Genomic DNA, 19,725 nt, shown 5'->3' on the forward strand with positions numbered 1-19,725 from the left:
CATCGCTCTGTTAATACAACAGTCGCAGTAAAATATCGACGTCGTGAAACTACAGCAGAAATGAACTTAACTCCAAAAAATTCCCCCTAAACTGATCAAACACCAGATGTAAGAGCACAATCTGTGACTTTACATTTCATTAAAGTTCCTGTAATGGAAAAATGGGAAATGGGTTCAAATGGGAACTAGTAGTCGTCTTCAAAGAGGGATGATGACATACCAGATCTTAGAGATTAACTTTAATCACTCTTGAAAGTATTGTCAGGATCAATAAATCCTGGATGTCTGCTGGCAACATTGACTCCCAGTTAACACATGTGGAAACACTAAATGTATAAAGACTTCTGCTCAAACTATCGACTGTCGGCCTTCAATGATAACGATCAAGAGTGTGTCTGTTCATAGAATCCACTCGTCAACCAGTAAACTGGTTCTGCCTTTCTGAACCAAAAACATCCCCGAGCAGCCAGACAATCAGCAGCTAATGAGAAAACTGCGCCTGCTGGAACGTTTCATTGACTTCACCTGTCGGCTGATTACTCTTGTCAATATTCTGCTGAGGATCAGAGCACACGGCTGCCTCCTGAAGTGACACCACATCACATATCAGTGAGTATTTTAACACATTAATCACACAAAAACCAGAGAGAGACCCGGCCAGCTGCTGAGATTTCTTTATTATTTAAATTTGGCATTTTGTGCTTCATGTCTGATGTCAATGGCACTCCACACTTTTATTGTAAGAATAAAAATGTTTTCTAAATCATTTTCTGGCCAAACTCATATTGTGTGTGCTAAAATCTGAAGGTTAGCCTAGCTTAGCATTAAGAGTGTAAGCTAGGGAAACAGCTTCCCTGACTCTGTCCAAAGCTTAGTCACCAGTTCCATATAACTCTCTGTGGACCACACATTTTCATTTTTTACATTTCTGTGTGTCTGGATTGAGCAACATGTTCATATTTGAGCTCTAGAGCTAGACAGAGATAGGCTAGCCAGTTCTGGTCTTTATGCTATGCTAAGCTAAGCTAAACAACAACTGGCTCTAGATTCATACATAATGCACTGACATGAAAGTGGTGTTGATCTTGTGATCTAATACTCTGAAGAATTTGACTATTCCTTTGAGCTGGATTTAAAATTGTACATCGTGGTGAACGGCATCGCCACGTTGATTAAAAAGAGGATTTATCTTCACTCCTGTTTATCAGCCTGACTGCAGCAGTGATCTGCGGAGGTGACCCACAGCAGCCATGTTTCCATAAAATGTGAAGTGAATTTTAGGTGAACTTTTGAAAGTTTGCAAAAAATAAAAATACAATAAAAATGAGACTGGTGTGTTTCCATAAACTGGTTTGAGCGAATGAGCTCGGCTACGTAAAGCATAATTTCATCAGAGGATGACGCGGTGTAGGCTACGTGGCTACGGAAATAAACAGAGGCTAGAGGTAAACAAACCAGGGGACAACATGGAGAGAGGTCTTCAGGAATTACTTTCCACAGGGCAAGTTGTAATTGTTCTTGCATGTCAGCTAGCATCGGTCATGTTGCATGCTGTACGGAGACAGCGGCCATCGGTCCACACGTGCCGACTGCTTACAGACAGCGGAAACAGCTGATCAGTCATGTGAGCTGAATGTTCGCTACGTCAGAGTTTATTCTGCAAATCAGTTTCCATCAAACATTTTGTGCATTAACTCTGATTCACAAAAGACTTAAAAGCACCTCAAGCGAGTGTTACACGATATTCTTCAAAATGCTTCATGGAAACACGTTTACTCAACAACGTAAATCACAAAGATCTGGCATTTTAAAGCAGAAATTATACATATAACATCTTTAATCCCGACACACACTAACGTCTTCGAGGATAAACACCAGTTTTATCTCCGGCATTGCTCAAAACCGTTGCCGTGGGCAGCAGACTTTAAAACCACTTTAACCACTTCCTGTGATTTGAGTTGCACCGGGAAAAATGCAGCTTTGTTCGACATGCAACCTGTTGCTAGAGAGCACTGGGTACGTGTGTCACATTAGTTAACTAAAAACGTTTTATTTTATTACGTTCTTGCTCTTTGGCTCATCAAATCAAACTGTCTCTCACTTCCTGACCGATACCCGATTGGTTCAGATGCGAGGTGATCCCTCCCAGTGTTCAGTCCTGCCCCTACATCCTGTTTCAGCAGTAAACACATCAGTCTGAGTGGATCACCTTCCTGGTTAGATAATATTAATACTAAAAAAAGCCTGTGTGTTGTGGCTGATGGTTGACAGTGAAGTGATGCTCACTGCTAAATCTGTTCATGTTTGGTCAGTAAACACAACACGCCCCCCTCATCCCTCCCTGTTCCAGCTTTATTTTAAGCCTGTGTGCAGATCCACCTCTGTCGCTCTGTGCGTGACATGTGGACGCCCCTGCATTAGAGTAATTACACAAACAGGATCTTTTTTTTCCCAAGTTTTTATTTATTTTTTTGTTGTCGGGCAGAGGTGCTGCTGGCTGCTGTCTGTCATTTGACTTTAACAGACGCTGGGCACGCCATCTGTGGGGCCAAAGCCTTTAATCACCTCTAAGTCCATCAGTCGGCCCAGAAAAGGTCCTTAAGAGCTTAAAAAGCACAACCGGCACACTTTCACAAACATTTACACACCAGCTCTGAGAGATAATGTTCGTTAAGTTTTAGATAATTACTGTTCTGTTGGACAGTTTTGGTCTCATGGTGATCTTTATGACAACATATCCTCTTGTGCCATCATTAGTGATGTTGCAGGCCCATTTGTTTTTCTCAAACTATGTGCAGTGCGTAGTGGTCCTAATGAGATTAACAAGACTTCATGACTGTGTGCAGATTTAGAAAGAGTGGCCTAAACATAGAAGTTTGATCAACCCACTGACCTACAGACGACCACTGACAGCTAACATCCACCACATAACCGCGTTACTGTAGCAGAGCTCAGCTAAAACTATACCAAATGGCCAAAAATATGTGGACACCCCAGTCCGCATAGTGTCCTTACAATAGCAGAGGCTGTTTTAATGTTAATAATACACATAAACTGAGCGGACCTGCCTTCTAATAACGCAAACCGAGCTGTTTTCACCTCCTCTCAGCTCCGAGTAAACGGTCGAGTAATAAAGCACGAACGGCATCAAACAGAGACGGAGGTTCAGCTTCAGCACAGTGATGTGATTAGTTAACAATAAAGTCACATTGAACAGAAAACATAAACATAAAGAGTCTTAATGACAGAAAAAATGACCTGGACATTTAATAAAGTAGTTGTGTGTGTGTGTGTTCGTCCACTGAGGTGGAGACTGGGACTGAAAGGACTCAACAACATAATATAATTGCTTGGATTATCTAGTGTCGTTATCACAACACACCCGAATTCACCATTTACTGTTAATCTGAACAATCCATGATGTTGTTTATGGTATCATCGTGATCCTTGACCACCAACACATCGGGGTAGACGTCACCTTACCTGTGTCTTCAGGTCTGGTTCAGGAGATACGACGCAAAATACATAATTCAGTTACGGCGGACAGTAAAATGGCCGCCGTGGCTGCTACATGGCTCCGTCTCTGAAACTGTTCAGGGCCTCAAACTTTTATGAAAACCTGAACGATTCACCTCAAATTTGTCGCATTTCATCTGAACTACGGGCTCATTTGAGTTTAGGACATTTAACACACTTTAACGTGTAAAATAGGTGGAGTTACCCTTTAAATAACGTACTTAATACTTCCTCCAGCACCGTTTAAAGTTGATATTAAATGTAAAATCATGTGGATTTATTAGACTACATGTAAGAGGGTGTTAAACAACACACACTCACATCCTTTAACAGGGACATCAGACTAAAAGTCGTGTATGTGTGTACATGTTTTCATTACTGACACACAGGCTGCAGCACACACACACACACACACACACACACACACACACACTTCCGTGTTGTCAGTGTGTCACCGTAAAGCAGGAAGCACTGTAGTAACGTGTAGGAGTTGATCCGCCTGCTGCTGTTTACCTGCAGGTATGTTCACCGGCTCGTCCCTCAAACGTCTCACCAACGTCTCCGTGCGTTTCCCCGACGACCCGCCGCGTTCACGGACTCCCCCGACTGCTAGCTCCCGAAGCTAATGCCCGTTTTTGTGTGTGTGTGTGTGTTAACCACCAGTGTTTACAGGGTTGTCGGTCGGTGTCACGGCGGACAGCTTTAGCTTGTTAACAGACGGTTCGTGTGTCGGTGTTGTGACTGAAAAACAGGCTGTTTTTAATGTGTCGTGTCAGGTCGTGAACAGGTGATTGGACGCTACATTCCGATACCAGGTGAAGCTACATGGAGGCTAACTGACGGGACCAACCGCTGCTCGGCTCACGGAGGAACTGCGGTACATTAGCACCAGGATGCCAGCCGGTGAGCTCACTGTGTGTGTCTGTGTGTGTGTCTGTGTGTGTGTAAGTGTTGCGTTTAATGTCACCGTTTTGGCTAATTACAACAGACACGAGGGGTCGAAGTTATGAAAAAAAAAAAAAAGTGCAGTGATGCGTTCACTGTCACAGCTTGTGTGCGGGGATTTGAAGGCATCTGTTGTCCCTGTTGATGAAGCTCCAGGAAATACTTTCACAGGTTGGGCTACATAATACTTATTCTTTGTCTGACATGCAGTTAAAAACACAAACAAAACAAAACAAGACTCATTAAAGTTCGGCAGTTATGATTCAAAACTGATTTTTACAATCATTCTGTTACATTAGTTGTCAATTGATTATTTTGCTGTACGGCTTATTGATAAGTCAACTGGGAATGGGGTCAACAGGTGATTTTAGCGGGTGTACCTGCGTTTTATAAACCTGTGTAAACCCGCTAATTTTGGTGGGAAAGTGGTACGAGAGAGGTCAGGAAAGTACTTCAGCATTACCAAAAATTACAGTAATTGTTGGTTATGTTGTTCAGATGCTGCGTTGCCGACTGTACATGCACCTTTTGAATGTATCGACTCGACCGCCATTTTGTCGTGTTTTTTTCCTGGCCTGCAGTCAGTAACTCTGCAGCCTTATAACAGGACTGACGGACGCAATATAACATTTACAGCTTTTTATTTTAACAATCTGACAGTGAACGTGTTGGAGGCAGGCGGTATTAGACACAAACAATACAACAAGCACTTATCCTCCAGGCGCAACTTGCATTTCACCGTGATGCTGTTCTTCCCCTTTTTTCGCCCAAAAATTCAAAACGATGGGAATATTTCCACAAAGTTAACACTGTCCTCTCTGCCGTCTCGTTACATTGAATTAGTTAGCTACGCGTGCCCACTGACACAACTGTCGGTTTACCTTCCGCTGGTACGCAGCCAGCTGATGAGCAGCAGGACAGAAACAGAAACAGAAATGGAGACGAGGCTTCAGGGGTTTTATTTTATTTGTTGTGGCGACAAAAGGAAAAGACAGCAACTTTTTTTCAAGTAACGATTACTTTTCTGATTTAGAAACTAAATAACAGATTACTTGAATTGCAGAACTAAGGTGTTACGTTACTCCTTACAACAAAAAGTAATCCGAGTAACAGATAGTTTTCTGTACTTTCTGCAGTGATGCAATGTAACTTGTGTACACAGTCAAGTACTGTACAATTGTTAGATACTTCTACTTAACTTCAGTATTTCCATTTCGTGCTGCTTTATACTTCCACTCCACTTTAGTTTTGAGGCATATATTGTACTTTTTACTCCACCACAGCCGCAGTAGAGCACTTTTGAAGTGATTCATTTTATTTTAATCAGCCAGGCTAAAAATCGGTATTATACAGTTTATACTTGCATGTAAATATTTATGTATGATTTTCCTTTTTTATCTTGTACTTTTGATACTTAAGTACATTTAATATCAGATACTTTAGGACTTTTGCTCAAGTACTATTCGTATGTGTGACTTTCACAATACTTTAACACGATACCTTTACTTTTACTCCAGTATGACTTCTGGGTACTTTATACAACACCGGTTTTCTGCATCTTTTTTTAGGTTACAACTAATATATGTGAAGATGGTATAAAATATTTTGACGCTAATTAAAGCAATGATGTGGAAGTGATTAATCTAATGATTTATTAATCTCTTCATAGCGTTGATAATTACTTGTTACTTGTTACTCTTTCAGAGAAACACTAAACTCTCTTTTTAGGGTGTGTTTGTGATTTTCAGTGAAGCTTTTCCTGCAGCTGTTATTGGTCACTACCAGTGTTTGTGACAAATTAAAGGGCAGTGCTTCACTGCCACTCGTAGTCGGACCCGACCTGGGCAGGTGAAATGTACTCACATGCCACATTCTGGTACAATAAAAATCATGTGCAGGGTTGTAAACGTACACTGTGACTGTCAGGCAAACTGTTCAGATTTTACAGCGTCTAATCAAAAACTTTATTGCAGTTACTCTCTATTATTATCCTTCGTTCACCGCAGCCAACCAGCAGCCCTCCCTCTCTGCTCCTCCATATGTCCGGACCTTTAGGTCAGTCCTAATCACTTTCTCGGCAATAATATTGCAATTATTTTGACAGATATGATTCAAGATTAGGGGAAATAGTCACAATTTTCATTCTCACCAAAAGAAAGATTGTGATGATGTGACTTTTGTTGGAGTCTGTACCAACCAAACAGGATTTCTTACATCTGGAGAACAAGACTCTCTCTCTGCAGCACTACAGTACTTGACTATCTTATCTTAACTTTTCACAGTTCACTTTGTATATATTGTTGATAGTTTACCGTTCATTTTCGTCCATCATGTTTTTATCATCTACGATCCTTAGATAATCACGTAGGTGTTTTTAACTAGCAAGGTTAGCCTGTCAGGTAGCCTCGCTGGCTGCTAAGATGAAGAAAGGCCTTTTGTAATTGAAGATATAGCTGGACACGAAATTTAAACAATGAGGTCAGATCTTTACCGCTGGCTTTCACAAGACGGTGTACATCAGTCACTTTCATTTTTGACCTTACGTTAGCGTGGCTAGCTAACGTCGGCATAGGTTATCTATTTAAAGGATCAAAAACATTTGAAAAGTTAACTATAGACGTTTACTGTAGAGTCGGCACCAGAAGCAACAGGACGTGCAGATCGTAAAGCGGACACACGTCACACTACATCGTGCAAGTGGAGAAATTGTGATTTAGATATTATTTTGTTTAATCGTGCAGCTCCACTGCAGCACTTGGTAGTTAAAAATCGTAACAGGGAGTCTCAGGGAATCCATCTGACAGGAGTGTTGTAGTCTGTCTGGAGTGAGTCAAACCTCGACTCGCTATTTTCAATAACTCAACACTTTCCCCGTTGTCTTGCAGTCTCTGTAAGTGTCAGCTGCTCACAGATCCTCTTAATACACCGCAACATAAGAAGCATTACGACGATCCAACACTCCCTAAGTCCTCTGATTCCCTCAGCCGCCTCCATCGTCTCTTCTGCCCTTGTGATTCCTCCATCCCGACTTTGACCTCTTTAATCTCAAACACATGCCTAGTGGAGCGTAGCGTAAATAAACAAGGCTTCGGAAAGTGTGTGTGTGTGTGTGTGTGTGTGTGTGTGTGTGTGTGTGTGTGTGTGTGTGTGTGTGTGTGTGAGTTGTCACGTCTGACAGTGTTTCTATTTTAGGAAAGTTGGACTTTAGGTGCCCTCTGCTTCCTTCTCCAGCAGCTGCTCTCTGGCAGGTAACCAGCTGCTGTTTTTACTGGAGAACGATTCTCCCCTAAAAACCCAGTTGGCTGCCGAGACGCACAGAGTAGGATGATAAATCATCGTCTGTGGCCCGAAAAGCCTCCCTGGAGATGGGCTGGTTGTGTTCGGGAGCCGTCACTGGAGGTGGTATTTCAGACTGCTGATGTGTCTGGATGCTGGAGTTTCGCTGCGGGCAGCGTCTGCAGCTTGAAGGACTCTGCAGCCCTGTGGCCCTCGTGTCTGTAATTACTCCCACTGGTAAACTGCTGATTGCATTAGTGGTAATGCAACACCTTTTACATTGATCCCTGATGGGCCAATGAGACAGAATGATGCAGTGTGTGTGTGTGTGTGTGTGTGTTTTTGAATATGTTAGTGATGTGGGCAAATACACTGCAGAGGGTATGAACTGAGTGATCTCTGTCCTGTTGCTGGTCTTCGCTTGAGTTTCTGATGTAAAAAGAAAAGTGAAGGCTGTCACACTAATGAAGCAGGAGCCAGTCAGATGAAATTGGACAGATACTGCTACATTTAGTGCAGCTGCTATTAATAATCGACACTGATTTCCTTTGTGTGTGTGTGTGTGTGTCTGTGTGTGTGCTGCTCCACTTCGTAGCTCTCACTCCTGGGTCTGTTGTGGTCTAGAGGCTCTCATTATCCTCAAAGTGTTAACCACCTCAATTAAGTCATTATGTAGGACAGACCCTCCGTCGCTCACTCTCGCTGCGGCAGCTTCAGACTGAAGGAACAGTCAGTCAGATGAGCACAGGGTTACATATGCAGAGATGGATGGAGGGATGGATGGAGGGATGGATGGATGGATGGATGGATGGATGAATGAATGCCCGTTGGAAAATACTTCTCTAAATTCCCTGTTATTGTGCCGAGACCTTCGTGTTGTCCTCACTTTGCGAGTAATCTGCTCCCAGAGAAAAGCTGCACACTGAAGGAGGACAGAGTCGACTTCATTTCTCTCCTGAAGCTACTTCTCTGTTTCCCAGTGGGACACTCGTCCTGCACAACAGTATATCGGCAGTTACAGTGACACTTTCTTTCACAGTTCTTACAGACTGTGACCGTTGGATCTGCAGCTGTAGCTCCACATGATCACCCAGCATCTCTAGACCCATCCACACTGTCCTTTTCAAGGCGGGAATCATGCACCGATATTCTGCGTCGCTGTACGTGTGAAAGCCACGGAGGCGGGATGGGGGGAGAGATTCATTCTGCCTCTGATCTGCACCAGAGGTAGTAACAGAGCTGCCAGAGGGTCCGCTGTTTACTGATGATGTCATTTAGAGCAAGAAACGATGCATGGTGGGTCAGGATGTCAATCACAACACATTACAACAGCATCCATATGGTTATCAACAGACGGCGGGTACATGTTTAGATTAACAGGTGGGAAAACACACAGATGTCAACGTAATGATGCGTACCGTCACGCCTCTATAAAAGGCTTCTGTTTCAAGACATCCAAGAAAAGCAACAATCTCTCTACTGGCAATCTGAGAATGAGTCACTTGAAGTGTGATTGCTCCCCGAAAACTAATGAGGGAGAAGGCAGCACTGAAGTAACAACAAAATAATGATTAAAACTGCAGTTAAAGTACCTGACTTCAGCTGGCACCAACACAATACCACCTTTAAAGATGGATGTGTTCAAACTTTACATTTCTTAAGGTTCAGTTGTACGTTGTGACAGTGCTGTGCTTATAGTCTGGTTTGATTCAGGCACAGAAAGCACTTGGTCAGGGTCAGAAACAGATCCAGTTTTGGCTTAAAGTACCTGGTTCTGTCCCAACAGACATGACAAAACGTCCCGAAAATATCCAGGTGATCGACACGTACTAAATTTGAAACACAGCCGTCTCTGTAATGCCATCAGAGTTTGCAGCTGATTTCTGTAATGGGAATGCAGCAGTGTTCATATAAAATGCAGTTTGGTTAAAAACTAAAAACACAAAAACATATTTGATATTCTGAATCCGTCCTGTTCCTTCGTCTCTGCGGTAAAATTTGATCCCTCTGAGGTTTATTTTTCATCCCACGTGTGTTGGAAGAGCTTTACATTTCCAGTTGTGTTGTAAATGTGTCTAAATGGATGTGGGCCACCTGCAGGAGGTTTTCTGTGTGTTCACATCTTCCAGAACCAAGTCACCCAGCATGCATCTGTGTCCCAGGTGGAACAGGAGTGTTTGGGATGCTGAAAAAATCAAAGTCAATCAAACCCAGCGGGCCGGCGTTGTTTTGATGCTCCGCCGGCTAATTGTGCGTGTGCAGTCGGTTCCTGTGCTCTTAGGACGGTTCCTCCCTCAGTTGCTGGCTGTGATTTGTATGCACAGTGGAAGACGGTTTGTTCTGCAAAGGAGGATTTGGCCTAAATATAACTTCAAAGGAGACGCGCCTCCCTCTGTTTCCTCCGCCGGTCGCATCTTTGCAGAGAGGGAAGCTTTTATCTTTGTTGTGTGACGCTCGGCTTACTGCTTTTCCTGCACTCTTTGAAGGATTTTACAGTTTTCCTCAGGCGTGTTTTGTAGTCGGATGTTTGCTTGTGTCTCTATCAACATCAGACAGACAGGTGTCGGTACAGAGATGTTGAGCAGCAGGACTGAGGCTGAGCAGAAAAATAACTGCTTTACTTCAGTCAACACTGTCCTGTTTTTTACTCATATACATGAAATGACTGTGTGTTAGCATTAAAATCACTCCTCCATGTGCAGGTGACAAAGTGTTTGCATGCAAATGATGGAAGACTTTGACTCACATTTTGGCTCAGTGATAAACAAAATGAACAATGTTTGGTAGGAATAGTTTCTCCAATGATATGCACGTGTCAGCAGAAAGCATTTATAATAACACAAACACACACAACACACACAACACACTGTATACTGGAGACAAAGATGATACAGACGATCTACCTCATACCTGAAATATGGAGATAAGAGTGACGAGTGCACTCAGTTATTTGGATTAAAAGAGAAAATGAATTATGTTATTTAAGATTCAGAGTATGTTGAGACAGTAGTTGACAGAACAGTCTCATCACGAGGTCCAGTCAGAATCTGTTCTGGAGATAATGATTGATTACAGATGTTCAAATTTCCATTTTGCTGAGCAGTTAAAGGACGTCGTGCCCAGAGTGAAAATGCATTTCCTCTTCACACACAGAAATATGCATATATCTCAGACGGTGGAAGATGTTTACTTTCCTTATTCAATAGAAAACCAATTTCATCCTGATATGTCAGTCTGACCTGCTCGCCCTCACTTGAGGGAACGACATGCTATGAAAAATCATTCATACGCTCTCTTTGCTGCCTGTTTGTGCTGCAGACTCACTCACACTATTCCATATCCACCTATTCTTATGATAACTACAGCTCCCACAATGCCTTTCATCTCATTATCATGTGTTAAATTTCTGTTCCTGTAGCTTAGAAAAGCACACAGCGTCATATCACATGTAAAGACGACTGTCCGCCTGTGGTCTGGATGTCAGGTCAGCCTCTCCTTGTATCACGTCTCAGTTTTCAGGTCACATGCGTCGGACGCGGCAGCGGTCCAGCCGCTCGCTGCGCCGTCCCTCCGGCTCTGCAGTCTGTCCTTTTTTGGATGCGAGATGCCGTTTGTTGAGTCTGTGGAAGGAATGTCTGAACACACACTGACCTGAGGCTTTCTCACCGGCAGCAGGGAGACCCCGCGCTGCTTATTGTTTGTTTTATAAAATTATGAGACACAGTTGAGCAATATCTGCAGGCACAGCAACAAACCTGCCAGGATGTCATCGTTGAAATGTTGATTATTGATTGATTATTCAATTGTCATAAGAGTATTTGGCAAAACTGATATAATTGAGTCATTTTTCAAGCAAAATGCATGAAAAATGCTCTTTTCAGCACCGTTAAATGTACTGATGGCTTCACCAATCTTAGACTTTTGCATCTGGATCTGTAAAGAGCAACAGATCGTTGGTTTTATGTCCTGACAAACTCTTATTTATTATTTCAGAACAACACATCCTCGTGGCTTTTTGCAGGTTAGTGTTAGAAAAGCTCAAATAATATTCACTAAAAATAAAGTCAGTGATTCAACAATAAACAACAAAAGAAAGAAATTCAGTTTGTTACCAAGTTCAGTTTCTCCAATCTTTCCAGAGTAAACCCTCCTCCCAAACAAATCAATAAAGGATCTCTGAAAAATAAAAATAAACCAACAGCTGCGACACTGCTCAGTACCGGTCAGCTGATCGTCTTCCTACACGTCTGGAAGTGCTAATGCTAAGCTATCTGTGTCGTCTTTGAGGTGAATTTTCTCTTTTTTACTTTTGACGTGCAAATAAAAAAAGTAGTGGATTGAAATTGAAGCTCAATTCAGTTTTAAATGTAGAATTGAAAACATTAACTGAATATCTACAGATGACGTTTAAAGACGTCACCTTGCACTCAGTATTTTTGTTTTCTGTCATTTTATGGACTAACTGATTATTTGAGACTTTGAGAGCGTCACAGTGTCTTTGGCTGAAATGTGTCAGGTTGTTAATGAACTCTGGCCACAATCACAAAACCAAATTCAAATAAAAAATCCAAAAGATGTGATTCAGCAGCCTGTGTGTCTCTCAAAGAGACTAAAGTGCAAGTTGTTTTCCTTCAGTTTGCCACTAATTGATTCGAAGAAAAGAAAAGTGCCTTTTTTAGATTTAATTCAATTTGCTTTTTGAGCCGCTCTAGCAGTAAAAGCTGAACTCTTAAACGTTGCTCTCCAGCTCTTTTCCACTGGTGACTTCTTAAAATGTGTGGACATGACTACACGATGAATTTCCTATTGCCTGATCGTCTCACATGAAGAATAAAGAGACAACAACACTGATGAAACCAAATACAGACCAGAAAACCCACCAGTGGTTACAGGACAGATCATGAGACCTTAATCAGTTTCAGTCGGCGAAAAAAACCTTTTTATTTTTAGAATATTCACAGATTACATTAAGTTTACAGACCGACAACTTTTTTTTTTTTTTTTGAGGAAATCAAGCATCAATGTGAGTTTTGTTTTCAGCTCTCAGACTCTAAAATTAGTGTCGAGCTGTCTGAATAGCATGTGGCATGATGGTATCTGCTGCTGCCATCTGTCACACACACACACACACACACACACACACACACACACACACACACACACACACACACACACACACACACACGTTTGACTGTAACCTAAGATTTTTGGCTTCATAATAACCCTTAAACCAGTTTTAAACATGTGAGAATCAGATAAAACACAATTTCTAAAATCCTGACTTTGCAAACTACTGTACTTTTGAAGTGTTTTTCCAGAAGCGGCCTCCCTTTCCCTCACTCTTGGTAAATATACTCAATTTTCAGAATCACTTTACAAAAATATCCTCACATTTCGTTTTAAAATGGCCTCACTCCCCCAAATCATCCTCAATTTCCAGAATCTCATCACTTATCGAAATGTCTCACTTTGCAAAAATGTCATGGCTCTAAAAATGCCATGCTTTATTAACATTTCCTCACTTTCCTCAAAGGTCTCACCTTTTGAAATTCCCCACTTTAATCTTTTGTCACCAATTTGCTTTCCTCTAAACGTCCAGTTCATCAAGAAAAAACTCTTCTTGCTCCCAAAATGTCCTATTTTTTTAAAATGTTGTCCCTTTTCCAGATGTTTTAAAAATGTCCTCATGCTCAAGGTCGGAAAAACCAAAATTGGTGCACGAGCACGTACACACATCGAAAAAAAATAAAACTTTATCTGTTACACAACCGCAGAGGCCCACACACACTTCGACAGACCGCACACACACATATGCGCATTTTAAATTCCTTCAGCAGCCGCCCCTTTCAATAAATCTGCATAATTACACTCAATCAGGATGATTAAAACACCTCCAACCCAACACACACACACACACACACACACACACACACACACACATATAAACCCACACATTCACACAAAACACACTCATCATGTCATCTCTGCAGTCATCTGTGCATGTGTATCTTGATTTGTGTGTGTGTGCAGGGTGTTTGGTACCGAGGCGGTTCTGAGTGTTTTAGCTGTTGGACTCTGCAGCGCTGCAGCTTCACCTGCAGCATCATTCAGCAGATCTGCTGCTGCTGCTGCTGCTGCTGCTGCTGCTGCCGGCGAGGGGAAACACAAACACTGCAAGGTCAGAGATGAGAGTCAGCGTTTGAGGGGGGAGGGAGGGAGGGAGGGGGGAGAGAGAGGGAGGAAATACAGAGAGAGAGAGGGAGAGAGAGACGGAGGCATCGAGGTCCACCTGGCAGGCCGTCCTCCACTTCGCCTCCACCAAGATGGATTCAGAGAACAACGAGTCGGGTAGGGGGCTGTTTTTGTAATTTGTGACTTGCCAGTATTTGTGTGTGTGTGTGTGTGTGTGTGTGCACAGCCTGGCAGTTCCCCACTGTGTGTGTGTGTGTGTGTGTGTGTGTGTGTGTGTGTGTGTGTGTGTGACAGTGATAGAGTAAGGGAGGCTAACAGAGTCCAGGTCTGTGTGTCGGTGAACAAGCCTGCACGGCGGCGGCCATTGATCTGCTCGGTGCCTGAACCGTCGAGCCCACTCATCCCCACCGTCCAATCAGCTGCCTGGTTAAGCTTTACAGACACAACTCAGGACCAATCGGTGCGACAGCACAGATTTCATGTCGTCATAACAGTGAGGGAGGGGATATGAGGCTGATGATTGATGATTTGTTGCTCTCGTTATTGTTTTTATGAATCAAAGCTCGTGCTGATTCACCTCAGCTGCTGCAGTGTCTCTATGGGACCAAGTTACACATGATTTCAGGTCCTGAGAGTTTGAAATGCCTCTAAATTCATGTTGTTTATACTCTGGATATATTGAATACAGCTGAATAAGGCTTTTACTTTATGTATTTGTGTCTACAGGGTGGATAATAATCACTTATTTTACCTTAAAACCCTGATAGGGTTTTTAAAATTCTAAAATCTGACTTGGTTAAGCTTCACGTCAAGTTTGACACAGACTTGAGTTGCTTTTTTTGAAGTTTGGGCTTTGTGGGGACCGGTAATCACACAGTAGAGGTTCTGCTGTGGTGCTAATGTCCATACATCATAATGTCTAATACCCAGGTGGATCCAAATGGACTCTATCAGCTTTGGACCAGTGTAAACCTCGACCCACCAGTAAAGTGTAGGAGATGCTCATATTGTTTATTCAGGAACTTATCAATGATTACTTTTATCCAGGTATTAAAAAAGTCTGTAAGCTTAAACTCATTTGCATTTTTTGAAACATTTCTCAGTAAAAATTATTTAAACAGTCCTAGAAATATCCAACCCGATCTCCAGAATAAATGTCAGCCAAGTACGTTTCTGTAAAACCACAGAAGAGTTAAAACTAGTTTCTCTTGTCACAACGCTGTGCTTATACTCTGGTTTGGTTTATCACAGAAAACACTTGGTTATGGTTAGAAAAACATCTTGGTTTGGCTTAAAATACCTGTTTTTGTCACCACTATCATGGATGGAGATGGTCCGACTTCCCGTGAAAAGTAGCCGGTTTTGGTCGCCACAGAAACAGCCGGTAATGTCCGCCGGTCTGCTAAAAAATGTCGAGTGTTGTGGCTGGAACTGCGGTCAGCCCTGTTGGCTGTAATAACACCACCACCATCCCCTCCACCTCCTGATGTGAAAGCCAGCTCATAATCACACAATGTGAATGTGATGACGCACGTTTGCTACACACGTCAACCTTGGATGTGTCTGGTTTGCAGGAACGTGAACTGCCAGCCTCATATGCTGCGGACTGCGCTGACTCACTTTAACTAAAGAGGCTCCACTGACACCAGAAGCTGTCTCAGCCCTCTGACACTGGTTTAGTGGACAGACACGTAGACATTTGCAAATAAAACGTTCCTCAGCGGACAGATTGTGTCCACAGGTGAATCTGAGCATGAAGGGCTGCGTGGCTGCTCGGCTCGTTTGCGGACGTCCTTGAGCCTCCGGCTGGCAGATGTTTGATTGGCGGCAGCGCTGAAGCACCAGAGGTCATCTGTTGTCTTTCATGCTCAATTAAGCTCCTCCCACCCACCCTGCAACCTCACTGCTACAAGCACACACACATTTATTTGTACTTGTATACTTGTGAGGACCCTCATTTAAATGCATGTGGAGCAGCTAAAAGTGTAAACCTCACCCCGACTGTGACCTCGCTCTGACAGGAGGAGTTAACCTCCGACAGCCTCCTGAAGACGTCAGGAGTCCAAAATGGTCCTAAGTCTAAAAATTCAGACGAGTCCTCACAAAGATAGAAGAGTACAAACAGTACACACACACACACACACACACACACACACACACACACGCACATCCCACTGTCAGAATCGCTGACTGTAAAATATACAGCAACTTACACACGCACATTTACAAAACATACACAAATAAACATGACACAACAGCTGACTGAGCAGGAGGGCATCTCTTTACATACACACACTCTGCTGCTGTAGCATGCATTCATCCTGACACACACACACACACACACACACACACACACACACACACACACACACACACACACACACACACTCTCTCTCTGCTGGCAGAGATACTTGAATATAAAACCCAGAGGTGAGAATATGTAGCACAGTTAAACTACATAATTATTATCATGATGAATATTATAGCAGCTTCGCTCCTTCTGTCTCTTCACTTATCCGATTCAATGTTAAATGAACTGAAGTCAGTTTTGGGTGCATCTTCAGAGTAACGTTATAGAGAGAAAGAGAGAGAACGAGATGTCACCCCTGCAACAAGCCCCAGTGAGTCAGGGCAACACTCGCTGCAGTATTCGTGATTCACAATACAAAACTGACCAGCGCCTGAGAGCCAGGTCTCCTGCAGCAGTCACAGCTAACATTAGCATGCCTGCATCCAGCGTTGAACCCTCCTACATGTTTATCTCACATGGATGTGCCTCCAGTCTTCCTGGGGGTCCCGAACAACCAGGCATCAACATCTGCATCCACATCTTTGTCTCATTAATTAGCCAGTTGGAGAAGTTGTTGTTGGAGATGACGGGTCTTGGTTGATGTTAGTTGAGTATATTTACCAGCGTTGACCAAAACTCAGCCACTGCATCCAAAGTTCCTCACCGACATGCTGAAACAGTATGTGAGGTTCTTTAGTACGTCGTAAAGTTTAATAGAAAACCCGTAGTATATGAACTGCATCCTGTTTATGGGTATACTTTTGAGATACCTCTCTGAGATCTTCAATGGATGTGGGTCGTTTAGTTTATGGCCCTCAAACCTTGTAAAAAGAATTAATAATCTTTATGGAAAAGTGTTATTTACTTGTTAAAATCTTGGATAATCTGACCCTTTAAGGCATTTTTGTCCGAGCAGTCTTGTTTGGCTGACGGGTAGGACAGTGTGTCGAGTTTAAATAAGGATTGTGTTTAGTGATTAATGCATTTTTAATGAAAATATTAGCCTTGGAGTTAATATAACACTAAAAATGAACCATGGCAGCAGCCTCTCTTAGCTTGGTGATGTTTTTTTGAATGGGTACTGAAAAAAAAAAAAAGAGAGTTTTTATATTTATTTATGGATCAGATATTTCTGTCCATCTATTTATTTCTCACCACAGCTTGTACATTATTGAGATCACTCAGATTGGCTGAAAGAATGATTTCATGTTCGTGTTCCTGCCGTTTGTTGCACTTTGACTTCGGCTTGATGATTCCAGTCGTGACCTGTTTCTGTCCCTCGTCGGTGTGTCCTCTTACTCGATCACAGATAATTAAAGTGTGCTTGTTGTGAAGTGCGAACTTCTCGATAAATGAGAGCAAAAGTTTATTTCCTGATGACACTAGAAATGTTTCATCAGTGGGTGAAATTAAGGCCGAGCTCAAGGAGGGAAAATCAGCAGATTGGTCAGTGCAGATGGGATCAGAATTATCATGAAGCTGAAGTTATAATTACAATTAACCCACTTTACATGTTAAATTGTCCAAATGGGGCTCATCACTAGAATTAGCTTCCTCCTCGACCTTTACAGTGTAACTTTGTGACTTTCAGAGCTTGTGTGCATGTTGCCTCAGATGGACGTGAAAAAGTCACAAAATATTTTTTAATTGAACCATTTTTACATCAGATTTCAAACTGGAGATATTTGGAGTGACGACAGACGTAAAATTGCCGTTTGTTTTGTTTGCTGAAGTGATTCAGGACGATCTCTGGTACCAAACCTCAGTCACAGAGGCAAACAGGCAGCAGATCCACCCGTCTGCCACGCGTAGTTTAACGTTCTGTCTCTGACCTGATTCAATCTGACCAGCCTGAAAATGAAATGTGATTTCTGTCAGCGTTGCCTCAAGCTTCCCGTACCTTCTTCCCACTTGTTCTCTCCTGTTTTCAGTCATGTTGCTGACATTTAACCAACATCTCTGGACATTTAGCTGACGATGAGCTTTTGGTTTGTAGGTTTTTATCTGGTGACTGAGGCAGGTCACCGTCAGAGGTAGGACCAGGTGTCGTTACTGTTACTTGAATAAATTGTACTTTGAATTCAGTGCGAGTATATTCAGTATATTTTGGATTTTTTTTAATGGAATTTCTCTTTGATCAGTTCTTGGAAACGTCGAACAGGTTGAAAGTCTGAAACAGGAGTTACTTCAGGTGAGATGAAGCACGTTTGTTTTTCAGGTATCTCTGGTTTTAAACTATACTAGATCAGTTGATCACTTTTTTCTCATTCAACAGCAGAATTTGTATTATTTCAACTTTTTTTCACCCACTTTATTGTTGTATTAAGCAAAATAAGATACATTATTTGGGTCCACTTTCACAGATTTGAGGAATTGCTGCTTCCCTCTGCTTTACATGGTTGTACATTTAATATATTTTTGGGTTTTGGACAGTTGGACAGACAAAATGAGACATTTGAAGCTTAAAATTGGGCCCTGATGGACTGAAGTTATTGACTTCAGGAAATTAAGCAAAACCAACTATCAGTAGATTTACTGATAATGTAAAAAGTAACTTGTTGGAGGCCAAGGTTTTGTCCCTACACTCACTACACTGTGACGTTAAAATCACTTGTTTCCGACACTGAGCTCCAGTTTCACAGATTTCTTCCTCCAACGTGAGCTCGGTCCAGACAGCCAGAGCCACAAATTACTTTAACGAGATGTGTGGGTGTTTTTAATCTCAGCTTTTTAATTATGAATATTTTAAATCACAGACTCACAGACGAGACAGTTTGAATCAATAATGGCCGACAGCTGCAGAGCTGCAGACAACATCACTGAGTTATAACGGGCCGCGGATGAATTGATTGGTGTGTATAATTGTGTGTGTGTGCGTGCGTGCGTGAGCCATTGCTTTGATTACCAAAGCTGATGAGGTTGATGGAATGTGAGCGATCAGGTCTGCTGTTTGGCTCCGCCCCCCCACTACATACCTCACTTGGCGTCCTTGATGTGATTGGTGGAAGTGTACAACACAAAGTGCATCCTGATTGGCTGGAGAAAATATATGAAATATTCACATTTTATGTTTTCATGGACTGAAGTGATGGTGACGGGTTTTCAACGCTGTCAGGAGGCGTTACATCGTTCAGGGATTCACCTCTGATCTAACACAGTTTATTTATTGATCAATTTAGTCTCATCAATGTTGATCTATTTAAAAAATATGAATGTTAAGAATAAATTTGCCTTCACACGTGGAAATCACGAATTTGAACTAACATTTCCACGTAAGAATTTTACATTTTGAAAATGAAATGAAATCACACGAAATTTGCAATCATACAATTAAAAAATGAATATTTTAAACATGTGAAAACTGAATGATGTCAAATGTGAACTGGTCGTTTTCACATGTGAACTAAAGTTGTCACTGAATACTCTCAAGTGTTTGGCTTTTTTTTCACGTAAGAAATTTATTTTATCAAGTTAATTACACACTTTCATTTTTTATTGGCTTATTT

General features: G+C 42.1%; 1 protein-coding gene across 2 annotated transcripts in view; it reads left to right on the plus strand.

Annotated features, from left to right (window-relative positions):
- The first annotated feature begins 593 nt into the window (after positions 1-593).
- efr3a (EFR3 homolog A (S. cerevisiae)) overlaps positions 594-19,725 on the plus strand; it is a 114,500-nt gene continuing 95,368 nt past the window's right edge. The window contains exons 1-2 of one of the 2 annotated variants that reach the window (XM_073490716.1): positions 594-609; positions 4,269-4,419. In XM_073490716.1, the coding sequence (XP_073346817.1) occupies positions 4,410-4,419 (10 nt within the window). In that variant the 5' untranslated portion in view covers positions 594-609; positions 4,269-4,409. Of the gene's footprint in view, positions 610-3,991; positions 4,036-4,268; positions 4,420-19,725 lie in introns of those variants that run through there. The other variant, XM_073490717.1, reaches the window with a different exon arrangement.

This window comes from Pagrus major, chromosome 21, assembly GCF_040436345.1.
Source record: "Pagrus major chromosome 21, Pma_NU_1.0".
In the NCBI taxonomy this organism is placed as follows: domain Eukaryota; kingdom Metazoa; phylum Chordata; class Actinopteri; order Spariformes; family Sparidae; genus Pagrus; species Pagrus major.